At 45.7% G+C, this 26,692-nt stretch overlaps 1 protein-coding gene across 1 annotated transcript in view; it reads right to left on the reverse strand.

Annotated features, from left to right (window-relative positions):
* Positions 1 to 22,759, reverse strand: part of LOC146863508 (uncharacterized) — a 149,487-nt gene extending 126,728 nt beyond the window's left edge. Inside the window, exons 1-2 of the mRNA XM_085643383.1 lie at positions 22,607 to 22,759; positions 21,954 to 22,075 (exon numbers count right to left, since the gene is read on the reverse strand). Of these exons, the coding sequence (XP_085499509.1) occupies positions 21,954 to 22,074 (121 nt within the window). The 5' untranslated portion in view covers position 22,075; positions 22,607 to 22,759. The remainder of the gene's footprint in view (positions 1 to 21,953; positions 22,076 to 22,606) is intronic.
* Positions 22,760 to 26,692: the final 3,933 nt, after the last annotated feature.

Genomic DNA, 26,692 nt, shown 5'->3' on the forward strand with positions numbered 1-26,692 from the left:
ATGAAGACGCTTATGCCAGCGATGCGCGTCAATTGGGACAAATTATCAGCGTGCAGGCAAAAGAGGGATGAAAGTGTTTCTGATTTCTTTACGAGATTTGAGGAAGCGTTCATTGATCATAGTGGTCAGGACATGGGTTCCGAGGGTGGTCAGCGGCTGTTTGTTGATAAGTTTGTATCAAATTTGTCGCCCGACCTTGGCAACAAGTTGAAGAATTCAGAGAGTGCGTGGGCTGTTTCTACCACTGCCCAAATATTGGCTACGGCCCAATATTACGAGAATAGAGAAAAAGAGGAAAATGAGCGTGCAGAAAAGAAAACTAAGGATCTCAAAACTAAGGTCTTGTTGCAGCAAGCCTATCCACCGCGTTCGAATTTCAGTGATACACAGCAGCCAAATAGATCGCAATCACAGTTCTCTAAATCACAGTCGCGCAATGTTTCGCCTGCGCCTCGTTTTGTGCTGGGATATAATCAGTGCGCGTATTGTCGTGGGGAAGGCCATCTGAAGTTCGACTGTCCGGTTCTTCGTGATAGGACTAATGGCGTGTCGGCTCGAGGAGGACGTAGTGGTCCTCAACAGGTTTCTCGTGGTAGAGGTCGCGGAGTTACCCAGAATCAGGCCGAACGTTTTGCGACGTCGTCGGATTCGCAAAATTGTTTCGATCGGCGCGAACCGTCGTCCGGCCGGTCTGCACAGTATCATGTGGATGATTGTTATGTTGAATGTGATGGTGATGCGGATGGTATCTACTAGGACAGCCATAGACAAAGGAAGGGAGAAGTATCAGTTCCGGTTGATCAGAGAGGGCCTTATGTTGCAGTAGCCACTTTGGGCGTTGTTGAGCCTTTTCTGTTGGACACTGGTGCAGCAAAAAGTTCCATCATGCATTCGAAACTCCCTGGCGCGCCTTTGTCTGGCTTAACGAATGTTTCCGTTGGATTTTCTGGCTCCCCCGTTAGCAATCCGGTCTCTAGCCCTTTGCCCCTTACAATTGGGACTCACGAGCTGAAAGCTCCTTTGATTTTGACTACTGGTTGTGGTGAGAATCTTTTGGGTTTAGATTTGTTGAAAAGGTTACATGCGACTTTGTACTGTTCTCCTACGGGTGTGGAACTTACATTAGGTAAGAGCGTGATTTCCCCTATGTATTTATCGATCGACAAGTTCCCATCGGAATTGAGATCTCTCCCAGACTCCTTGTGGGCGACAGGTCCCAATGATGTGGGCCTGTTGGATATACCACCTTATGTTGTCCAACTAAAAGTTGGTGCGCGTTTGCCATGCATACCTCAGTATCGTATTTCCCTTGATGGTGAAAGGGCACTGTTAGCGATCATTTACGATCTGATCGGCAAAGATGTTATTGAGGAGACACGAGGTAATGTGTGCAATAGTCCCGTGTTGCCTATTCTGAAACGAACGGATCCCTCCAAGCCTCCCGTGTATCGTCTAGTTATCGACTTACGGGAGGTAAATAAAGTCGTTGTCCCGCAGTTTCCTGTGGTGCCAGACATTACAGCTTTACTGACTCTGATTCCAGCCACTGCATCGTGGTTCTCGGTGATCGATCTGAAGAATGCGTTCTTTAGCATTCCGATTGCTGAGGGAAGCAGAGACTTGTTTGGTTTCTCATTAGGTGGTCGCAGTTTCAGATTCAAACGCGCTCCACAGGGCTACTGTGAGAGTCCATCAATCTACAGCCAAGCTCTTAAGAGTCAGCTTGCTGCATTTGTGTTACCGGCTGGTGCAGCCTTGATTCAGTATGTTGATGATCTGTTAATTGCTGCTGACACTGAACAGCTTTGTAAAGCTGCTACAGTGTCTTTGTTACAGCATCTTTGCGACTTGCATCATAAAGTGTCACCTTCTAAACTACAATATTGTTGTCAAGAAGTTACCTACCTCGGTCACTTATTGTCAAAGGCGGGAAGAAGGTTGACCCCTGAAAGAGTTGCAGCAATTGCTCGAATGACTGTGCCAGCAACTCAGAGAGATGTGCGTGCCTTTTTAGGTATCACATCATACTGCAGACAGTGGATCCCGAACTTTTCACTGTTAGCGAAGCCATTGGTAGCCCTCACGTGCAAGGACGTTTCAACTCCTTTGCCTTGGACGGAGGAATGTCAGAAAAGTTTTTCTGAACTACGTGATGCGCTGTGTTCGGCTCCTGTGTTAGGTACTCCTGATTACAGTAAGCCTTTCACATTATACGTCCATGAGAGGGACGGTTGTGCGTTGAGTGTTCTAACGCAACAATTTGGTGATAAGCAGCGTCCGTGTGCATATTTTTCCTCGACCTTAGACCCGGTAGCTAGAGCGTTGCCAAGTTGCTTGAGGGCGACAGCGGCAGCTGCGGCGTCTATTCGGCAGTCCGCAGGTTTGGTCATGGACAATATGCTCATAGTAATGGTTCCGCATGCAGTTGATACGCTTTTGAATAGGACAAAGACTCAACATCTGACGAGTGCAAGGTTGTCTGGGTACGAGCTGACCCTTTTGGCAAGTCATATACAGATTAAGCGTTGTAATGTACTGAATCCGGCGACATTGTTGCCGATTAATATGGAATCAGATGATGTGCTGCCACATGATTGTTATTTACGGACTGAGGAAGAAACAAAAGGTCGTGTGGACCTGAAAAACACCCCCTTGTCAGATCCCGATGGTACTTTGTATGTGGATGGCTCTTGCTTCAAATTGCCGAATGGCGATGTGACGACTGCGTATGCTGTGGTGACGTTAAGCACGATTGTGGAAACGGCGAGATTGAACCAGAATTCCGCGCAAGCGGCAGAATTAGTTGCATTGACAAGAGCGTGTGTTCTCTCGAAAGGGAAGCGTGTGAATGTGTTTACCGATAGTCAGTATGCGTTTGGTGTTGTGCACAATTTTGGAAGATTGTGGAGAGAAAGAGGATTTATGACATCGCATGGTACGAAGATCCAACACGGGCATCTCGTGAATGAGCTGTTGGATGCACTTACGTTGCCTAAACAAGTGGCGATTGTCAAATGTAGTGCACATCGGAAAGTGACGGATGATGTTGGTCGTGGTAATGCATTTGCGGATGAGATTGCTAAGGAAACGGCTAAGAATCTTGCGACTCGAATGTATGTTACGAGTTCAGTAAGGTGGCCGACGGAGACTGGTATGTGTGAAAATACTGTTGAAAGTGTGAAAGAAATTCAGAACGAAGCTACTGAAGCTGAAAAGACCAAGTGGAAAGAAAGTACAGGGAAATTGGATATGCATGGATGTTGGGTTGACCTGACGGAATGTCAGAGGTGGATGTTACCAGACGCGTATGTATTAGCTGTTGTGACGATGGCTCATGGGTTGTCACATATTAGTGCGAAAGGAATATGTAAGTTCTTGTCTCCTGTATGGAGGAATGATGGTATTGCTAAGTGTGCCGAAAGGGTGGTTAAGAATTGTATGGTGTGTTTGATGCACAATCCCGGAAAAGGCACCCCCACTCCACCTGGTCATTTCGCTCCTCCTGCTTGTCCCTTTGAGGTTATCCAGCTAGACTTTATCCATATGGAGAGATTCAATAACCTGAAGTATGTTTTGGTTGTGGTTTGCGCGTTCTCTAGATGGATCGAGGCCTATCCTCTTAAGGACAATACTGCCCTGTCCACAGCAAAAATCCTGTTAAAGGAGTATTTTCCTAGGTATGGAATGCCGCGGATTGTATGGTCGGATAATGGAAGTGAGTTTGTGGGAAGTGTAATGCAGAGTGTGTGTAAGGGCCTTGGAATTCGTCAGAAATTCCATAGTGCCAACCATCCTCAGGCAGCGGGTTTGGTCGAAGGGTACAATGGTACCCTGAAGCTGAAACTCGCTAAGATTCAAGCTACGACTGGTCTGTCATGGCCTGACGCCTTGCCTTTGGCTCTCCTATCGACCAGAGCAACTGTACACTCTCGAGTAGGGCTCAGCCCATATGAGATTGTGTTCGGTCGCCCTGCAAATATTTGGGGAGTCCCGAGACCTAGGGCTTTTGATAGTCTTGAATATCCAATGTTGATCGATTACTTGTACGATTTGACCACTAAACTACGATTAATTCATCAACAGGTCTTCGAAGCTCTACCAACGCAGACAGAGGGTCCTGGACATCAGCTCCGGCCAGGTGACTGGGTTGTTACCCGAAACTTCGGTCGGAAGCGTAACTTGGAGCCAAGATTTGTCGGACCCCACCTAGTCTTGTTGACAACGAGGACAGCGGTTCGACTGGAGGGCCGGAAGAATTGGGTCCATGCCAGTCACACAAAAAAGGTACCGATCCCCTTACCAACCGACGGTTGGGTGAGAACTGGGATTTCGACCGAAGAAACTGAGACTCCTTCGCGTTTTGTGCCATTTAGTGACACTCAACTTGTGGAGGAGGATTCGGCATTGCCAGATCCACAGGTGGAGTCATCAGTAGCAGAGAACCCAAGGTCCGACTCATCATCTGTTTCATTGAACACTGTTGCGCCAGCTGAACAATTGTTTGTAGAGCAAACTCGACCTGGAAGAAATCGATACTTTCTTCGTTCAAGGACTTCAAGGACTAATAAAAATTGACAATATAGTGGTTTTGACATTACGCATATTATGGACAATTACATCCTTTCTTTTTGAGTATTTGTGCTTTCCACTGCTAAGAGACTTGTAGTAAAATTTGAACGTTTCGAGGAAACCTCGCCATCCGGGTTACCGTAGGGCCGTGCGGGTACTTTTTTCTGTTTAGCAGGTTTCTGACGCTAGGTTGGTTACTTTTGTCGATCTCTGGGAACTCCTGGGGATTGATAATCGCTACTCAGAACGAAGTGCGTCAAGTACGTCACGGACGGTTTGTAGAGGATGGCATTCTCTAAGCTGATGGAAGAAGAAAGGGTGTTGGCACAGAGATCAGAGTTATGGAGGGTTGTACGAACAAAATGTTTTCTGTTTCAGGTGTTTCTATTGTTCCTAACTGTATCTATGTTATTGGTGGGTGGAGTGTATTTCGGGGTATCGTTGTTCTTGCCTTCTGTTTCACCTACCTCTTCTCTTAACCTAAGTTCCCTCACCACTGTCTCCCCACATTCCTTTCATCCTTTGCCTCAACATGAGCAGGTTAGACGTGCGGAATTCATGAATAATTCCTTTGTTCAACTCCTACATCAGCATCAGTTGGTGGTGAATACTACCAATTGTTGGGTATGTGGGTTAATGCCACACACTATGGATAGGGGTATTCCGTATTTGGTCCTTCCATACAGCTCCCAGGGTTCAGCTCGAGCATTCCAAACTATGTTCCGCAGTGCACTAGATTCCTACCCCAGTCGAGAGCCACGGTCTGTCAACTTTGGTCCTGGGCCGTACCACAAGCCTTTGGCGATAGCCATAGCAGATCTGGACAGAGATGTTTTCGATGCATCACTCATTCCAGACGAAGAAGTGCAGGCTTATAAGGATCTGAGCGAGGCTGAATATAGTACATCAGTGGGTGATAGACAGCTTAAGAGCTCGTCCCCTATATGGATAGTACCGCACCTTGGTAATTTCTGCTTGCAAGGTTTGGGTCGAAATCCGAGAGCACAACTTGGGAACAGTGCTTGCACTGAAACATATGTTCTACCGATGCTCTCCTCCCCTGTTTTTCTGACTGCTAAGGGCACCTATTTTGTGTGTTATGAGCGCGCATATACATGGTTACCCCGCGACTTTTCGGGTACCTGTTATATTGCGAATCTCTTACCTCCGACCTTCACAGTTGCTTCGGACTACCACAAAACTAGAGTCGTGAGAGGCGTCATTAGCAAAGAGGATACTGCTGGTCAAGAAGCAGGAGACTTCTTTAAGGGTTTCTTGCCGTTTTGGGGACCTATGGTTAATAGTAGGAACCTAAGACAGTTGACCCGTGTGGTTGAGTCGACTGCTAATATTACTGCAAATGCCCTTGGTAATCTGACAGCTGAACTACAGGCGGATAGACTCATGACGTTGCAGAACCGTATGGTTCTAGACGTCGTTCTTGCAGATAGAGGGGGTGTGTGTAAAATTATCCATTCAAGTTGTTGCATTTTTATTCCTGACAATGCTCCAACTGTTTACCAAGCCATCTCGAAGTTGCACAAGATTTCCGAGTCCATACACGTGGACGAAGGTAATTGGACGCTCCTAGGATGGTTTTGGGGCCTGATGTCAACCTGGGGTTGGAAGATTCTAATGATCGTAGGGGCTGTTGTAGCGTTTCTATTCACGTGTTGTCTTTGTGTACAGTGTGGTCCTGCCTTATGTGGCCTATGTGCTGCGACGTGTATAAGGCGGCCATCTGTTACCAAGGAGACGTTGATGAATAGAATGATGTTCCAGCAGCATCTGAACGATCTGATGAATATTGATATAGATTCTGATCTTGACTAGTGCTTGCCTACATGAGGGCAAAAGGAGCGTCTGAGGTTCCGTGTGAGACGGGACGGCACTTTTTGAGTGGTGACGAATATGGACGAGTTTGGTATCTATGAACCGCAAATGACGAGTATAGTGGGTGTACGAAGTTTCGCAACACAGCCACGTATGGTTCGCCTCATTTTTGGGTTCGTTCATCCGAACCCTCGGGTTCCATTTTAGATACAGCGTCCATTTTGTTTCTTGCCCTCAGGTAGCCAGCGAACGGGCTTTTTGTCCGCTTCGTGACCCTGGGACTCCCAAGCTTGCGCGAAGGACACGTGTTTCTTTGAGGTGACTTTTACGATGAGGGGAATGACACGAGTGAGGCAGATGGCCCCGCTCAAGGCCCATCTTGCCGCTCCGGTCTATTGTTACAGTCACGCATACATTAGACACGAGGTCTTTGATCCCTCTATCGAGTTTCCTTTATTGCCCCTAACACTCTTTTCTAACCTGTTGTCCATCCTCGTTCTTTCCCTGCATTCTGTTTTTCGTCCTTCCTTAATGCGTTTATGGTTGGGAGGAAATGTGTTTATTGCGGAGGGAATATGTTTTTACAGTTGGGAACCGGCAGGACTGTTGTAATTATGTTCCGGCCTCCTGAAACATGAATGCGACCCTTTTGAAGTTTATTGTGGGAACCGAGTTGTAACCTTTGTTCGCCATACTGTGCTATGGCAAAAACGTGTATAAAAGGAGCGACCCACTTCTACGAGTTTGAAGCAGTCTCCGAGAACCTACACGTTGTGTACTTCTTGTGACTTCTGTATCCCTGCAGTAATAAACGCTGATCTCTGACGTCGCTGGAAGTGTCCCGTGTCTCTGTGTTTGGTACGCCAGAACAGGTAACCCACGAAGGTTTCAGGTGTTGTTCCCTGGCACCGCTGGGTCTTAAGAATAACCCAGTCCTTCAGTGGCGCTCTGAAGTGCCCCCCCTACCTAATTCTAAAGGAGAGGCGGTCACACCTTACCGTAACAGGAAATCCATTCTTCAGCTTTCCCTGCCCAAGTTAAGCTCGTCAGTAGGGGGCAGAACACTGTATAGGGTTGGCAGCAACACAGGCTGGCACTCAGACCCTATAAGGTTACACCAGTAGCTCTTCGGAGGTCTTCTAAGGAACCCCCCAGTACATGGTATCATGAAACTAAGGCTGGAATCGGTGTAGTTGCATGATTCCAACATGTGTGATACCAAACATGACTAGGCTCGGGACATGCATTATGTAGTTGGACATCTCGACTTGCCAGTGTCCACTACATACCTCATATTGGCTGTCCCATGCTTACAAAGCCCAAAGAATGAAGTCTGGGATTTGTAGGGGTACCTCTGCTCATGTAGGGGTACCCACACACTTAGAACCATGCATTTTGCCCTTGGACTTAAGAGCCTACCTTAGGGGTGACTTATAGGTTAAAAGTGCAATGACCGGGATATATTGGAAACCTTATATCCAAAGTGAAAAGTACAAGCAGCACTTCACGCACGCTGCAATGGCAGCTCTGCAGACACATGCTACAGCCCATGGCAGACCCCTGGTGTGCCAATGCCCTTGGTACCTCAGTACCATATATTGGGGACTTACAATGGTATCCCAGTATACCAATTTTGGGGTGTGCAAAGTACTTACCATTGAATTTAGAGGAGAGAGCACTGTGACTGGGGTCGGTGTGCTGTCAAAATATTACATTTTTTATATCGACCTACATTAATATTGAGTTTTTAATATTGTAGGGACAGAATATTGATGTCAAGAATATCAGTGACCAGATTATCGACCTTAAGGTAAGTAATATTGTTTTTTTTATATCGAAATAAGTAATATCGAAGTAAGTAACATCATTAGCTAAAATATCGCTGTTAATAATATCGATATCTATATTAGTGTTACGTATTTAAGTATGTTTAACTTTTTTTAATGTATTTTTATTATTTTTAAATATATGTATTAAATGTTTAGAAATTAGTAATTTTTTTAAAGTAACTTTTGCGTTTTAGTATCAGATCGGGTTGTGGGTTTATAGGGGAATAGGGTGTTAAGTAATTTAATTATAATTAATTAATATGTATTTATTTACTGTTTTTGATTAATTTATTGCTAATTAATTGTTGATTGGTAATTAATTTTTATTAATTGATTAATTGATAATTAAATTAATTATGTTATTTTTTTATGTGTAGCGGGTTGTGGGTTTATAGTGGAATAGGGCGGGAAGTAATTTAATTATTAAATTAATTAATGTTTTTATTTATTGTTAATTATTAATGTATTGTTAAGTAATTATTAATTGGCAATTATTTTTAATTGGTTAATTTATAATTATACTAATTTTAATGTATTAGTTTTATTTATTGTTATTGTTAAATAATTTATTATCAATTGTTGATTAAATTTTATTAAATGACAAATTGATAATTACATTGTGTTATTTTTTAATGTGTAGTGGGTTGTGGGTTTATAGAGGAATAGGGTGGGAAGTAATTAATTATAATTAGGTAATCTTTCTTAATTGGTATTGATTATGAATTTATTGTTAGCTATTTTTTCATTGGTAATTAATTTTTATTAATTGATTAATTGATAATTAAATTAATTGTGTTATTTTTTTATGTGTACCGGGTTGTGTGTTTATGGGGGAATAGGGATGGAAGTAATTTAATGTTATTTAAGTACATTTTAATTGTATTGGTATTTATTATTAATTGTTTTGTTAATTAATTTTTATGTTATTTATTTTACAAAAATTATTTAATGAATAAGTATGTTAATTTAACCCCTACGCTATCCTACATTTTCCACATTGTTACACTCACTGGAGTTGGAATAGTAATTTTAACCCCTACTCTATCAAAGACTTTCCCTGCTGTTGCACTCACTGGAGTTTGAATAGTAATTTTTACCCCTACGCTATCCAACACTTTCCCTACTGTTGCACTCACTGGAGTGGGAATAGTAATTTTTACCCCTACGCTATCCAACACTTTCCCTTCTGTTGTACTCACTGGAGTGGGAATAACAATTTGAACCACTACGCTATCCAACACTTTCCCTACTGTTGTACTCACTGGAGTGGGAATAGTAATTTTAACCCCTACGCTATCCAATGCTTTCCCTACTGTTGCACTCCCTGGAGTGGGAATAATAATTTTAACCGCTACGCTATCCAACACTTACCCTACTGTTGTACTCACTGGAGTGGGAATAGTAATTTTTACCCCTACGCTATCCAACACTTTCCCTACTGTTGCACTCACTGGAGTGTGAATAGTAATTTTTACCCCATGCTATCCAACACTTTCCCTACTGTTGCCCTTACTTGGGTGGGAATAGTAATTTTTACCCCGCCGCTATCCAACACTTTCCCTACTGTTGCACTCACTGGAGTGGGAATAGTAATTTTTACCCCATGCTATCCAACACTTTCCATATTGTTGCACTGTTTGGAGTTGGAATAGTAATTATATTCCCTCCGCTATCTAATATTGTTTGTATTATTTTAGCTAATGTAGTATATATTTAATTTTAAAAAGATGAAAAAGAATTTTTTTTACATATATTTATTTATTTTTTATTTATATTATGTATTAAGTGTATAGATGTATTTATAATAAGATTTTTTGAAACAATTTATAAATTATTAAAATTATTATAACATATTAATAACTATATATATTATATGTATATGTTTAATTTATTTTTACATTATATATATATTACTTATTATTTTTAAACATTTTAAAATATATTTAACTATGTTTATTTTAATTATATGTATTATTTACTTTATTTTACATCAATTTTTTAACTTAAATAAAAAACAATATTTTTAACAACGATATTTTTGACAGCGATATTTTCCCCCCAATATTTTTGTACTTACCATAATGTAGATAGGATGTTGATATTCTTGCTGCGATATTTCTGTAGGTCAATATTCCGACCTTCAATATTCTGTCAGTGATTCACTGGGGTCCTGGTTAGCAGGATCCAAGTGAACTACAGTCAAAACACACTGACACCAGGCAAAAAGTGGGGATATCTATGCCCGAACGATCCTACATGGCAGAATGAAGTGGGCACCTGGAGGAGCTCTGGTCACCTCCCTGGGGAGGACCTGGGCAGGGAGGTGGACACTGCCCAATCCTTTGAGTAAATTTGTGCCAGAGTAGGAGCCAGGTGCTCCTGAACTGGGCTAAACTGGTTTATGCAAGGGTACCGAATGTGCCCTTCAATGCAGAAGTGCCCCAACCTGACCTATTTCTAAAGGAGAGTTACTCACCCCTTTCCTTTGCAGGAAATCCTTTGTTCAGCTTCCCCTGCCCGAGCAAGGCTCATCAGCACGGTGTTGAACACTGTCTATGGTCAGTAGCAGTCTGGGCAGGCATTCAGACTATGCAGGGCTAGACAGGTAGGCATTGAGGGTCCCTCAAAGGAGACCCCAGTCATGATACCAGGCAACTAACACTGGAATCGGTGTGGTTGCATGATTCCAACATGTTTGATACCAAACATGACCAGTAGTTGGATATCTCGACTTGCCAGTGTCCACTACATACCTCATAATGGCTGTCCCATGCTCACAAAGCCCAAAGAATGAAGTCTGGGGTTTGTAGGGGTACCTCTGCTCATGCAGGGATACCCAAACACCTAGAACCATGCATCTTGCCCTTGAACTGAAGGACCTACCTTAGGGGTGACTTATAGGTTCAAAGTGCAATGACCGGGATATATTGGAAACCTTATATCCAAAGTGAAAAGTACAAGCAGCACTTCACGCACGCTGCAATGGCAGCTCTGCAGACACATGCTACAGCCCATGGGAGACCCCTGGTGTGCCAATGCCCTTGCTACCTCAGTACCAAATATTAGGGACTCAAAATGGTACCCCAATATGCCGATTGTGGGGTGTACAAAGTACTTTCCACTGAATTTAGAGGAGAGAGCACTGTGACTGGGTTCCTAGTTAACAGGATCCCAGTGAACAACAGTCAAAACACACTGACAGCAGGCAAAAAGTGGGGGTATTTATGCCAGAAAGATTCTACTCTCCTACAGCTGCCCTCATCATGAAGGTATGGAAACCTCTGATACCTTCTGCAGGTGAATCAGCAGGTTGCTGTGGAGGTAACCCTGGGCGTAATTCGCGAAGTAGCACTTCGCGAAGCTACGCAAAGTGCACTTCGCACTACACGAGCTACGCGTAGCACTTCGCGAACTGCGTAGTACCTTGTTCGCACTGTGCCAGATGTCGTTTTCAATGATTGCACAGTGCGAACAAGCAACCGGCACTGTGCAATCATTGAAAATGGCATCTTGCACAGTGCGAGCTGTAGTTCTCTGCTGCTCGAGTAGATTTTTACTCGAGCGGCAGCTTTCTCAACGCGAACTGGTAGTTTCTCATCGCGAGCGGTCGCGAGCATACGCGACCACTCGCAATGAGAAACCTGACCTCCTCGCGTTGGGAATCTCGCCGGGAGATTTATTTTCCATGCTCGCGATCGCCAAACTTGATGTTGCTGATCGCGAACAAGGAAAAAGTCTCGCCGGGAATTCATTTTGCTTGCTCGCGGTCGCCAACTTGACGTTGAGGACCGCGAGCAAGCAAAAAATGACCGCAGCACTACGCAACACTACGCTACGCGTGTTCGCACTGTGCTACGTACAGTTCACGTAGTGCGAAGTAGCGCAAACTTCGCAAACTACGCGAGCGTAGCGTAGTGCTTTGCCCAGGCTTATGTGGAGGTGGGGATGGCATTGGTAGAACGTAGTCATCGCATTCATCGAATTCATTGCATTCATTTTGAATTCTGTGTGTCAGGGATCTCACCCTTGTCTCTTTCATCATCCATCATCATCATCTCTCGGTGGTGCTGCTACATGGGAGGCAGGCGTCATTCTAGAAGAAGCTGGCGGAGGGAGAGGTGCTGGAGCAAGAGGGGTGACTGGATGGGGTGGCGCACAAGGCTGCCGTTCTGGGGGTTGCGGTAAACGCCTCGGATAATCTGTGAGCATCGCCTGGAGGTCCTGTATCAAGGAAGCAGGAAGATGTGCAGGATCTGGCTTAGATGGAGGGTCGGAATAATTTTCTCAAGGCTCATAATGTCTTGGAGGTGGAGGATACTAATGTTGATAGTAATGCCCTTCCTCCTTAAAATCCTCTTCTTCCTCCTGGCATTTACCTTTCAGTTCTGAAGGGCTGTGGACTGGACCAAACAGGCCGCCGTCATCATCATCATCAGATTCCTCCATGTCCAGCAGGTGGCTTGTAGGCAGGGGTGAGACCTTGCAGGGTGAGGTGGCTTCAGGATGTAGGAAGGTTCTGGTGACCTCAGAAACCTCAATTGCCAACAACGCCGCAGCAGCTCCTCCGCTATGCCCAACTGCACCGGCGCTTACCTGCGCCGGCAGCCCATGAATACAGCGCTGGTTCCACTGCTGCCAGATCAGAGACAGGCATTAGGCTGAGCTCCGCATACAGTGCTAACAAGAGGGTACCTGGTCCCAACCTTAACAGTGCCCTCAAAAACTATTACTGACACTCGGGCATATTTACAAACCGCTTGCGCCACTTTTGCGTCACTTTTTACATGGGAAAAGTGACGCAAAAGGGGCTTGTAAATCTGCCCCACTGTATTTTTATGATTCTGCTTAAACCTGGCTTTCTCAACCGCCGGGGGCTTTCATGCAGGACAGGTGGGACCGTGAGCGCCGGGACACTGAGTAGCTGCGCTTCATAAATGATCGCATTCATTGATTCAAAAATAAAATTCCTGATGCTTAAAGGGGGTCTGGGTTCCCATCCCGCTAGAGCTCGGCCAATAAAGCACAGCTGCTTCCGCTTTGAGCGTATGTGGAGCATGGTGCTAATAGTTGGGGCTGCGTTTGACTACATTGTAATACCACCCCGGCAGACTGGAGTAAGACTGTTCTGGCCTTCGGTATCTGGGCCTTCCAACCAAGTTGTTCTGTATTTCATATACTCAGGTAATCAGAGAACTTTGCACCCTCAATCTGATATTCATGTAGCAGAAGCTTCCTCCAGTTTCAGTGACGCTGCAAGTGCCATAACCTTACCACAATTAATGATGACGTCTTTCTTATTACAATAGTCAGCAAAATTATCCACCGATCTATGGATTGCATTCTCCGTTCAGCAAAAAAAAGGAATTGTCTCTTTCCTCCAGCTATTACGGTAACATCAATAGGGTTTCTCAATAGACGGTCAACCGCATCCTATAAGAAGAGGTTAAGAACCAGAGGCGCTAGCACACAACCCTGTTGTACACCTTAATCTATAGGGAACGATTGACTACATTCCCCTAGTGGTCCATACCTAAGGTTGGCCGCGTCACCGGTGTGAAGAGCCGCTGTCACTCGTGAAACCGAGCCTCAGACCCCCCCCCCCTCACCACCGTGCGCCGCCAGCGACTGCCAAAACCGTGTACGATCAACAAAGTCAAATGCTGACTTCAGATCAATGAACGGGCGTGGCTTCGGAGCCGTTGGTGATGGCCGCTGCTTTCGGGAGCTCCGCGGCGACGTAGACAGTGAAGGGCTTCCAGGCTTCTTTTCTTCTATACCGGGTCACAGAAATCGGCATGTCCTCCGTCGGAATACCTAAGCTAGCGGTGTGAGGAATAGCGGAGAGTTTCCATGCCATTAAGGTGATTTTATTTCGAATAATGCAGTCAGTCAGAACAACGGCCGCCATTTTGTTTTTTGGGACGATAGTTTCCTGATGCATTCGCTACCCTTTTTATCAGTACCAGTCACTACGGGACTGATATTATATCACATGGACAAAGGTTTTTCTTCATTTACGGTGTAATTTCCTGGTCTTCTTTGTGACAGTTATTGGAGTACCTCCTACAGAACCTTTTTTCTTCAGTTTTTCGTTCTCTCTTTATCAACGCTCTGTTGCGGACTTCTCCCAACTCTGACAGATATTGTTGTTTGAAACATCTCTCCTTCTGACCGTCTCTTCCGCCACCAAAAGAGACTTTGTCTTCCGTTTCTTCATGGCAATGCCGCGTGGTGCTCGCAGTGGCGCTCGCGCTGGAACTCATCAAGCTATCTCCCCGACACTGGCTGATAACAATCCTTTTAATGTCCTTCGAGATAATATGGATGAAGCTCCTCCGGAATCTTCTGTTCCTAAAACTTCCTCCTCGGCAGATACTCGCCCCAAACAACTCTCCAAATTACCAGCAGCTTCGCCCTCTGGCAAACGGGCAAAAATTAACCCCCCTTCTCCTACTAATCCATCCTCATCAGTTTCTATGGAGCTTCTCCTTGATGAAATTCGTGCTCTGAAGCCATATATGGAAGAAACTAATTCGCGCCTACAAAGCCTTGAGGACAACTGGTCTCACACCATCCAGAGAGTTGTGACCCTTGAACAAAGAGTTGACGCGTCAGAAGATACCTTACGTCAAGTACCCATCTTACATACAGAAATTGATCGTCTTAAACAACAAGTCGAACAATTGGAAAACCGCAACAGGCGCAACAACCTGCGTATTTATGGTCTGGCTGAAGGCCTTGAAGGTTCCAATCCAATTTCATTTTTCCAGTCATTCCTACCGTCTCTTCTTGGTCTTCCTGAATCTCCTCCTTTGAACATTCAACGCGCTCATCGTTTGGGCCGGTTGTCTGCTTCTTCCTCCTCCTCAGCGAGACCTAGAGGTACTATTTTATATTTTCTGGAATATACGGACCTCCTCAAAGTACTCCAAGCTGCCAAACAAAAAGGAAAGATCTCTTGGCATGGCTCCAATCTATTTTTTACCCAAGACTACGCCAAAGTGACTGCAGATCGTCGGAAAAAGTTCCTGGAAATGAGACCTGCTCTTCGGAGTCTTAATGCGAGATATGGCCTTTTTCATCCATGCCTTTTTAAAGTGACATATAATAACAAGACTGTCTCTTATGAAGATCCGGCTGTTCTTCAACAATTTTTGAATGCCTGTCGTCATGAGTCCATGGATGTCTCCAGATTATAATTATTCTGTCTCCCTCATGTAGAATGTTTGCTGTTTTATTGTATATGGTTTTATTGTTCCACATTGTTAACATTTGTATTTGGTCTTTTTCCCCTTAGTTTTGGATACTTGGACCCCTGTTTGTTGTCCTCTTCAATTTTCCTGGATGCCGCCCTTCCTGCCGTTGTTGCCCTGTGGGTTCCCGTTCGGCGTTCCATTTCCCTGATGTGGTTCCAACACCCTCATCCTTTCTTGTTCTCCTGTGGTATGTCTTTTGCCATTGTGTTCTTCTGTTTATGGAATTGGTTGCTTTGTTGCTTTCTTCTCTTTATTCTATTCTCTTCTCTTACTCCTTCTTTCTTTTCTCATTACCATTCTTTCATTCTTTTCTCTTTTACTCTTACCTACTGCTCTTTTCTTTCTCTTTCTCTCTTCCTCTTGATCCAGCTCCTTCAATCTATTTTGTACCTTTTTCCCTTATTTGCTTATTCCTATTTCATTCTCGTTTCATCTCTGTACTCTTTGATTTTCTTCCCTTTTCAGAATAATGTGTTTTATGGTGGTTCCTTGGTCGTATTTATTAAATTATGTATCTGCTTTTCTTTCTTGTACTTGATACTATTTCTTCTCCTTGCAATGCTTTGTCTTTCCTTCTTTTACTAATGTAAGGATTACTATCCAGTTTTTCTCTACTTATGCTCTTCTGTTTTCCTTTTATTTACATTTTCCTCCTTATTTGTGAATGACTTTGAATATTTTATCCTGGAATGTTAAAGGTCTTGGGTCACCTATCAAACGTCAAAGAGTTTTATCTCATGTAGCAAATTTAAAAGGGGATATTGTTTTACTACAAGAAATTCATGTTAAAGATACTGAAATTCCTAAATTGCGTCGTAATTGGGTTGGTCATGTGTTTGCCTCTCCTGGGTCTGGGAAGCGCAACGGTGTTGCCATTCTGTGCCATAAGAAGTTAGATGTTCAGCTTGTCAATCAAGATAATGACGCAGATGGTAGGTGGGTAGCGGTTTCTTTGTTGATTAATAAAATTCCCCTGACTATTATCAATATTTATGCTCCCACTGTTCCAGATAAAGTCTTTTGGCCCCATATTCTCTCATTGCTTATGCAAGTCACCGATGATTATCTGATTTTGGGTGGAGATTGTAATATGGTTGTAGACCCCTTTTTGGACAGAAGATCTGATTCTAGATTCTCCTCCTCCCACATGCATTCTTTGTTTACCTCCACTATTTCCCAAAGAGCCCTTGTTGATTCGTGGAGGCTCTGCCACCCTACTCTTAGAGAGTACACTTTCTACTCACCTCCTCACTCTTCCCAGTCCCGGTTAGATTATATTTTCATTTCCAAAGCCCTCACTCAGCTTATCACTCATTCAGACATAGGTTCTATTTTAATTTCTGATCATGCTCCAGTCTCCTTAAGCTTGGAATTACTCCCCCCAGTGAAAGGCACTAGGAGATGGAGGTTTAATAACTCTCTTTTACTGGACCCGCAATTTACACCAGCTTTTATGGAGTTTGCCTCTTCATTTTTTGCAGACAATGACTCACCTCAGTTAACTCCTTCCCTTATTTGGGATACATTTAAAGCCGCCTCTAGAGACTTCATTATTACATTTGTTGCCCGTAAACGTCGTAAAGCTTCTCAATCGACTCAGTTGCTTAACACACAAATTAAACAATTAGAACACTCCTTTTACCTCTCTAAGAAGCAATCTGACCTAGATAGTCTTATTAAGGCTAAGCTCTCCTTTAATAAAATCTCCACTGATTCTGCCAATTTATTTTTACTTAAGTCTAGTGCTAAGTATTATACTGCCCAAAATAAAGCAGGTAATCTTTTAGCTAGATACCTCAAAGTCAGGAAAGAACGTACTAAAATTGAATCCATTGTTACCTCCTCTAATGTTGTGGTCCATAAAGACGAAGATATTTTGGCTGAATTTACGGATTTCTATCAGCGTTTATATACTCCGGAATCCTCCCCAGACATATCCGAAATTACGCGTTATTTATCGTCCATTGCCCCACCTTCCCCCTCGGGGGTTGATTTCTCTCCTTTAGAGTCTGACATTACTTGCAACGATATTCTGGAGGCTATTCAAGTTCTGAAGAGAGGTAAAGCCCCTGGCCCTGATGGGTTTACTATAGAATTTTATTCCCATTTCTCCTCCCTACTTCTTCCTAGGATTCATCAGCTATTTTCATCCTTTATATCATCCCAAAGATCAGAAGGTACCTTTCAGAAGGTACCTTTCAGGAGGCCCTTATTTGTCTTCTCCCCAAAGATGGTAAGGATCACACCTTTTGTAAGAATTATAGGCCCATTTCTTTAATTAATTTAGATTATAAAATTTTTGCCAAGATCCTTGCACTTCGTTTAGAAAAAATTCTTCCAAAATTAATTGCCAAAGAACAATGTGGATTTATTAAAGGACGTCACTTATCTGACAATACCCGTCTTTTCTTTAATGTTTTAAGTAAATCACACTCTCATAAGTCGTCATTGGCAGCTATTGCACTGGACGCTGAGAAAGCCTTTGATAGAGTCAATTGGCAATTTATTTTTTCCTCCCTTTCTTGGTTTGGTTTCGGCCCTAAATTTCTTTCTTATGTCTCAATGCTTTACTCTTCTCCTAGGTCCTTTATTCTAGCCAATGGCCTTGTTTCATTTTCCTTTCCGCTTCTTCGTGGGGTTCGACAGGGTTGTCCGCTGTCCCCCCTCCTATTTATATTAGCATTAGAACCCTTTTTAACTAAAATTCGTATGAACGCTGATATTTCTGGTTTCCCTTATGGTTCTACACAGTTAAAGATTTCTGCATACGCAGATGATATTTTGTTATTTCTCTCGAATCCCCATACATCTCTTCCGGCATTTTTATCAGAAGTCTCGAACTATGCATCAGTGTCTGGCTATAAGCTTAATGTAGACAAGTGCGAAATCCTTCCTCTTAATAAATTTTGTTTTCATGCCGATTTCTTAACTTCTTCCTTTAATTGGAGCCCGAACAAAATCAAATATCTTGGTCTTTGGTTTACACCTTCTATTAAGGACACAGTGGCTTTGAACTTTAAAAATTTACTAACAGCTCTTACCACCTCTACGAAACAATGGCATCCTTTGTTCTTATCGTGGTGGGGTAGGTTAGATTCTATCAAGATGATGTTGGTTCCTTTAATCTTATTTCTCTTGTCGAATCTTCCGGTTCACATTCCTAAGTTCTATTACAAGAGTATCTATTCCGTTTTATCTAAATTTTTATGGCAAAACAAAACTGCCAGAATGTCTTTTTCTAGACTTAAATCTCCTAAACACTTGGGTGGTGTCAATTTTCCTGATTTTTCGTCGTATCTTACTTCCTTTTTTCTTACTCATTCTGCTTTTCTCATTTCTGACCATACCCCTGACCCCTCTTCTTGTCCTCTGTGGGTAGAGGTTGAGACTTCCTTTTTTCAACCCTTTACGTTTGAAGAATTTGTTTCATTGTCACAAGCTCCAAAGAAATTTTCTCTCCCTATTCTTCAACATGTTTGCAAAACTTTTCAACCCATTACTTTGCATAACCTGGATGACCGTGCTCGTTTTTTGCAATCCCCTATCTGGTATAACTCTCTTATCAAGATTAAAAATAGATCTATTTTTTGGAATGATTGGCTATCTCTAGGTCTTAAATGGACTCATCAACTCTTTCATGATGGTTCTTTTATCCCCTTTTCTGTTCTTCAGCATCGTTTTTCTCTCCCCCTCTCTTCTTATCCTAAGTATATTCTATTAAAATCGGCGGCTCAAGCTACTTTTGATACTCTTACGGGTACTTCCATTCAATATACTTCCTCTCTCGTTTCCTTGCCATTTTTACATTCCTCTCCATCCGCTTCTCAAATTTACAAAAAATTGCGAGATTCATCTGCTGATCGAGTGAAATCTGCTGTGGAGTGTGCTTGGGAATCAGATTTAGAAGATTGTTTTCCTCTCACTACTTGGGACAACATCTGGATCAAAATAAGGAAATCGTCTAGAGCGGCAAATACAACCCAAACGCTATTTTTTATATACAATCGACTTTTAATCACCCCATCCAAACTACATCACATTGACCCCTCCATCCCGGCGACTTGTTGGTCCTGTTCGGCTTTAATGGCTGATCTTAAACACATGTTGTTTACTTGCCCTGATGTTCACCTTTTTTGGAGCAAAGTGTGGCAACAAATTAATTCCATTTTTTCTACCAATTTCCCTCTTTCTTTTTCTCATATTTTTCTTGGGAGTCTCTCACAAATCTGGTCCTCCTCCAACACTGATACCTCCATTGTTGATCTCCTTCTTGCTGTGGCGTTTCAACAAATCACGAAAGCTTGGAAGGATACTTCTCTTATTTCCTATCAAGCATGGTGGTATGGGGTTTGTTATAACCATAGGTTAGATAGAGCATATGTCTACCCTATTTCTCTTGCGATTAAAAGGGACTTATTATGGCTACCCATTACTTCTTTTTTAAATGTATCTACCCAATCCATTCCCTTACATAACCCCTGCAGGGAGGAAGTACCTAAGCCTCCTTGATGTTTTTTGTTTTTATTAATGATTCTGATGGTATCAACGCATGTACCTTTGTCAATCTGTTCTATCTCTTGTTAATTATTAATTCCTGCATTATGAAATCACATTTGCTTTTTATACTGCCACTTATTTAGTATAGTGTTGAAATATGTTTTGTTGATGATATCCCTTTTTCTCTCCTTCTTTTCTTCTCTCTCTTTTTCTCTCTATTTCTTCTATTATTTTGGAATGTTTTACATTGTATTTTTTATCACAAGTCTATATTATTACTGTACTGCAACTTCTTTCGTTTTTCAATAAAATCCTCTTTAAACTGAAAAAAAAAGATCAATGAACGTCCGATACATTGATGCTATCATATTACAGCATATTTGTAGCATCTCAAGTACAACCAGATGGTTTGATGGATTGTTCCGACCCTTGACCTGAAGCCAGCCGGACCTCGGTTAGAATATTGTCCTCCTCCCCCCAGCCTTGGAGTCCATTGAAAGGGAAATGGGCCTTAGATGAAGGACAACTACGGTCCCCTTTCTTATGAATGGGTACCAGAGCCGCAGATCACCAGGAATGGAGAATAACATTGCTAGCTATGGATGCATGAAATACCTTTGTGAGCACTTTGGCCCCAGCTGAAGATCACCAGGAATGGGGAATAACATTGCCAGCTATGGATGCATGAAATACTTTTGTAAGCACTCTGGCCCCAGCTGTAGATCTTCCTGAAAGAGGTCAGTGGCCTAAATCCGGCCTGGAGCTTAACGTATGTTCTTACTGACACCCTTTGTACTTTTGGTGGTAAAATGCCCATCAAAGGGCAGTTGTACGCTGTTACTCATCCAATGAGGGTATATTAATTGTACTAGGTCTTTCACACCTATACAGGTCACTAAAATAGCACCCACTCCCATAGGCCTATATGGCCCCACTCCCTGGGGCCTATATGGCCAAACTCCCTGGGACCTATATGGCCCTCCTCCCTGGGACCTCTATGGCCCCCACTCCCTGGGGCCTCTATGGCACCCACTCCCTGGGGCCTCTATGGCACCCCTCCCTGGGACCTATATTGCACCCCCTCCCTGGGACCTATATTGCACCCACTCCCTGGGACCTCTATGGCCCCCACTCCCTGGGGCCTCTATGGCACCCACTCCCTGGGGCCTCTATGGCACCCCCTCCCTGGGACCTCTATGGCCCCCCTCCCTGGGACCTATATTGCACCCCCTCCCTGGGACCTATATTGCACCCACTCCCTGGGACCTCTATGGCCCCCACTCCCTGGGGCCTCTATGGCACCCACTCCCTGGGGCCTCTATGGCACCCCCTCCCTGGGACCTCTATGGCCCCCCTCCCTGGGACCTATATTGCACCCCCTCCCTGGGACCTATATGGCCCCCACTCCCTGGAACCCATATGGCATTCTTGCTGCCTTGCAGTTCCCCTCTCTTCACTGGTAACAACCTCCCAAAACCTCCTCGCTCTCTTTGTATACGTCGCTTCTTTCAGCTCTGCCCATAGAGTATCCTGTGATGTCTATACTCTCTCCTATATGCTCACAAGAGCCGTTCACTGCCACTCCCTGGTGGCGCTGGGTTCAAGCCTGTAAAACGTTGTGCCTCATGTTATAACATTCCTTGTCGTACCAGCTGGGATAACTGTGCCCGCTTGGACCCCCCTCTTCACTGTTAATACTGGCTGCGACCACAGGAGGTTCAATCCATGAACCATTAGACCCTACATGATAAATGCATTTAGGTCAGCATCCTCTGGGGCATTAAGGGTGCCGGGTCCATATCTTGTCATGATTGCATTTAATAGAGAGATTTCATTCAGATATGTCTCTTTACTCCATCCAGTGCTTCGACTGTTATGTAGGGGCCTCCTACTGCTCTTCACAGTGACACTACATTAGAAACGTGCTGCCCATAACCCCCACCATTGGCCTCTGTACCAGGTCACTTACTGTTGACGTCACTGGGGCCGGAACTGGCGCTTTTTAAGATGGTGAACATAATGCCAAGGGTGAAAAGGAGTGCCCTGAACCCCATGATGCTCTTTGGGTGCCCCGCTATCGGCGTCTTCATCCTGGAGGGAAAAGGACAGAGAAATGTCTGCCATTCACTGATGTCAACAAACGAGTTCCAAAGATGAGAAAAGGTGATTTAAGGTAAGGTGATCCCTTCACGGAGTTTTCCACGCTCCGTGGAGCACGTAGAGTTCCCAAAAACTCCGCAGAGTGGAGCTTTTTTCCTCGCTCACGCTCGTCAACGTGGTGACATCAGACGCTTACCTTCTGTCTGATGTCAGAGGGGGAGTCTCACTGCTGCCAGCTGTCTCTTCAGGGACCTCCCACACTGAGTGAGTGACTGTGTCAGGTCTTTCTACTGTCAGCTGTCTCTTCAGGGACCTCCCACAACAATATTCCCCAGAGAGTGGTGACATCAGACGCTTACCTTCTGTCTGATGTCAGAGGGTGAGTCTCACTGCTGCCAGCTGTCTCTTCAGGGACCTCCCACACTGAGTGAGTGACTGTGTCAGGTCTTTCTACTGTCAGCTGTCTCTTCAGGGACCTCCCACAACAATATTCCCCAGAGAGTGGTGACATCAAACGCTTACCTTCTGTCTGATGTCGGAGGGTGAGTCTCACTGCTGCCAGCTGTCTCTTCGGGGACCTTCCAGTCTGAGTGAGTGACTGTGTCAGGTCTCACTGCTGCCAGCTCTCTCTTCAAGGATCTCCCACACTAAGTGAGTGTCAGTGAGGGGAGAATCTCTGTAGATATAGAGCCCTAAAAGCAAATTGTAAGGGAGGATCTGAGACAAAGAATTCATGACGTCACTTACCAGCAGCAACTCCCTGCCCTGCAGCTTTTGAAGAGATGAACAAGAAATATCACAGTTGTAAAAAATGTTTTCAGGCAAACACAGGCTTTACATGGCTTACATCCTATATTTTACACTGTAACATTCAGCGCCGTAAAGAATAAACCAATGTTACGCAATATCAAAAAATCCAAAATAAGGGTAACATTTTTATTAGCATTGAGAGAGACTCAGGAGCTTATTAGTTAATTGAACCTGGCATTAATTAACCACCCGGAAACCATGTGCTGCTCACCCCTAAAAGAAGGGGCAAGACTCAACAGGTACATGTTAAATCCTTCAATATATAATCATTCCAGTATAAAATTAAACCATAATGGCAGAGGCAAGGACACGTCCTGGAAACCGGCGCTCACTTTGAATATTTAGGAGGGGTTTACAAAAGAAAGAAACATTTCATTTACATTTTTTTTTAAAATTAAGGGGCAGATTTACAAGAAAGTGACGCAGCTGTAAAGATGCGTCACTTTCCCTGCGCCACCCTGAGAACCCCTTGCGCCACTATGGATGCACCGTATTTACAATACAGCGCACCATGGCTCAAGGATTGACAGATGCGTCAGACTCACATCACTTACAAAGAAGAAAAAAAGTGTGAGAAGTCAGAAAGTAACTCATGTAAGTACCACCCATACAGCTACTGGTTGGTACTCACCAGTTGGCTCACGTTGTCATCATAGGTAACTTTCATGACAAGAAAAGAAAAGGGGAAAGTGAATTTGTTTTCCCCCAAATCTTGGAGATGTGTGAGAAAAGGTGAAGAAGGATAGGGTGTTGATGATTGTATCACCCATCTGGACCCCGTCCCGCGCAAAAGAAAAAGAAAAGATGGTTGATGGATGATTCGATCATCGACACCCTATCCCTGTTCTTTAAATGTGCGTGTGTGTAAGTGTGCGGGTGTGTACTCCCTGAGAAGATTGCACAGTGCTGCAGTACCACAGAGTGGAAGCTTGTACCGCATCTCCTGCGAGAGGACAATGGAGACTCACAGAAAGGCAGTGTTGCGTCTTGTAAAGGTATTCTGGGACCTGCAGTTATTCACTGGGCTATTCTCTCTGCATTCCTCCACAACCTCCTGGGGGCCAGGGGGCTGCTAGCCTTACCCATTACCCCCTTTTTGGAAACAAATTTCAGGGCACAGAGAACTCAGTCCCCGAGCTCTGTCATGGCCACTGGAACACTTTCATGAGCTGTTGTGGCCGGTCAATCAGAGCGCGAACATGTCATGATTGATAGAATATGTGGGATAGTTAGCAATGCATTGAGACAGAACAAGTTATAGTTACATTAGGGCATTGTTGGAAGGCGGACCCCGAGGAGTCGGCGAGACCACTAAGGGGGGGCCCTCACACTGCACGAAGTAGCCGAGTGCTGCCGAGAAGCCTCCTGAGAGATCCTTCTCCTATCACGTACTAGCACAGTAACACCACCACACAGGACTCAAGGAGGTTGGCTCAAGATGAGCAATTCTTTATCAGGGTTTAAAGGTTTACGAGATCAATATTTACACGAAAGGGATCGAGGGATCCACCAAAAGTCTCAGTGTCTCTTTGGAAGGGTAGGGGTAGCGGGACAGTCTTTGGCAGGAGCTCGGTACGAGGGTACCTGGGGCCCAGTTCTTATCCTCAAGCTGGAGGACCTCCGGATCTCGGAGGGGTCGAGCCGCGACGGCGTCAGCAGGGCTCTGGCGTTCAGTTCGGCCTACCACGGGGTCGTTATAGTTCTTAGCGGGACCGCCTCCGGGTACCTGGTGGCGTGGTCCACGAGGACCAGGATGAAGCGGTGGCCCAGGGCGGTCTGGGGGTCCAGGGGCCCCACGATATTGATTCCGACCCGTTCGAACGGGGTGCTGACGGCTGGAAAGAGCTGGAGGGGGGCCTTGACCCGTCTTCCCGCTGGCTTGGCAGGTCTGGCAGGACCGGCAGTGGTTGTCCACGTCTCTCCGCATCCGGGGCCAGTAGAAGTGGGTCACCAGACGGCTGTAAGTTTTGTCTTGCCCCAAGTGTCCGGCGAGGGGCACGTCATGTGCCAGGTTGAGCAGGAACTCCCGGAAGCGGAGGGGGACCACCAACACTCGGCTGGCCCCGAGTTCTGCCACTTTTTGCTCACTGTATAACAGGCCCTCGGCCCAGTAGACCCAGTGGGTGCCGGTCTGGTCCCCGTTGGTTTGTGCGGACGCTTGTTGTCGAACCCCTTCGAGAGTGGGACAGGACTGCTGCTCTTGCTGGAACTGCTCCCGGGTGGGGCCCCCTTCGTGTCGCCATTGTGCCTGTTCTGGTAGGGCGCACGGGGAAGCAATCTCCTCGGGGGAGGATTCACTAGGTCCAGGGTCGGTGTCCGCCTCCCCCTCGCCACCGGCGGGGGGTGGTGCGAGCCCCTCGGGCTGGGCGGCACCGGGGGCCGAGGATGAGCGGGGGGCCCGGGCGGTCATGGACCGGGTGATGGCGCAGGCCCAGTCGGATAGTCCCAGCATTCGGAGGTGCTCTCGTCGCTCTACTTGAGCCCAGGGGGAACTCTCCAAGTCGTTCCCCAGGAGGCAGTCTACGGGGGCGTCATCGCGGACCGCCACCTTTAGCAGGCCGGTCACCCCTCCCCACTCGAAGGGGACGAGGGCCATCTGGCACAGGTTTTCGCTGTTGTCGGCCGTCCGGACGGGGCACAGCACATTGGGTAGGATCTGTTCGGGGGTCACCAGGAGGCAGCGGACAGTGGTGATACTGGCGCCGGTGTCACGAAGGGCTTCGGCCCGTTGTCCATTGACGGTGACCTGCTGCCTGTACTTCTGGGTGTTGCTTGGGATGGGGGTGCAGGGCACCATTTCTCGGCTACCCAGGCAGACCAGGGACATGGCTGCCGGCTCCCATTCGGTGGTCCCTCGGTCGAGGGTTTCTTCTTCCTCTTCTCCCTCTTCCAGGGCGGCGGCCGCCAGCTGTCGGGGCGGGGGCCCGCCGGCCCCGCTTCTTCGGTTCAGGGGGCAGACCGGGTCGCTGGCATAGTGTCCGGTTTGTTGGCAGCCGTAGCATGTTACTGGTGGCCGTGGTCCGGGTCTGGCCGGGGTCGCCCTCCTTCGGGCTAGGCTCGGGGAGCGTTGTTGCTGCGGTGGCCCTCGAGGGGGGCTCCTGGGGGCCCCGGCGGGGGGGTCCCGGTTCCTGTTCGGCCCTCCCCCTCCACCGCGTTGGCGGGGGGGTCCGGTGGGGTTCCTCTGGTACTCCCCCATTGAGTTCCGGGGGACCCGGGAGTTGACCCATCGATCGGCCTCGACGGCGAGTTTTCGTGGGTCGGTCATCTTGCTGTCGAGGAGGTGTTGCCTCAGCTCCACGAAGCAATTGTTGGAGAGATGTTCCCACACAATGAGGTCGACCAGCTGCCCGTAGGTGGTGACTTTGCTACCCTTGATCCACCCTTCTAGGGCCCGGCTGAAAAAGTCCACATATTCCACCCAGGTGGTACCCGGGATTTTTTTGCAGTCTCTGAACCACTGGCGGTACATTTCCGTGGTTAGCCCGTAGCGGGTGAGTAGGGCCTCCTTCATGTGATCGTAGGAGGTCATCACCTCCTCCGGCAGCTGGAGCAGTGTGTCTCGACCCTCACTCAGGAACCGCCCCCACAGGCCGGCGCCCCAGTCCTTTCGGGGCACCCGATGAGAGGTCATGGCCACCTCGTAGGCCTTGAACCATTGTTGGATGTCGTCATTCTTATAGTACTCCTTGATGACCTCTTTCGGGATATGTACCTTGGCCTCGGCAGGCGGTAGGGTGTCTCTAGTACTGGGGGCGTTGGTCCCCCCGTTCTTGGCCTTGATTTCAAGCTCTTTGAGAC

The sequence above is a fragment of the Triturus cristatus genome, chromosome 2_2 (assembly GCF_964204655.1).
Source record: "Triturus cristatus chromosome 2_2, aTriCri1.1, whole genome shotgun sequence".
Lineage (NCBI taxonomy): Eukaryota > Metazoa > Chordata > Amphibia > Caudata > Salamandridae > Triturus > Triturus cristatus.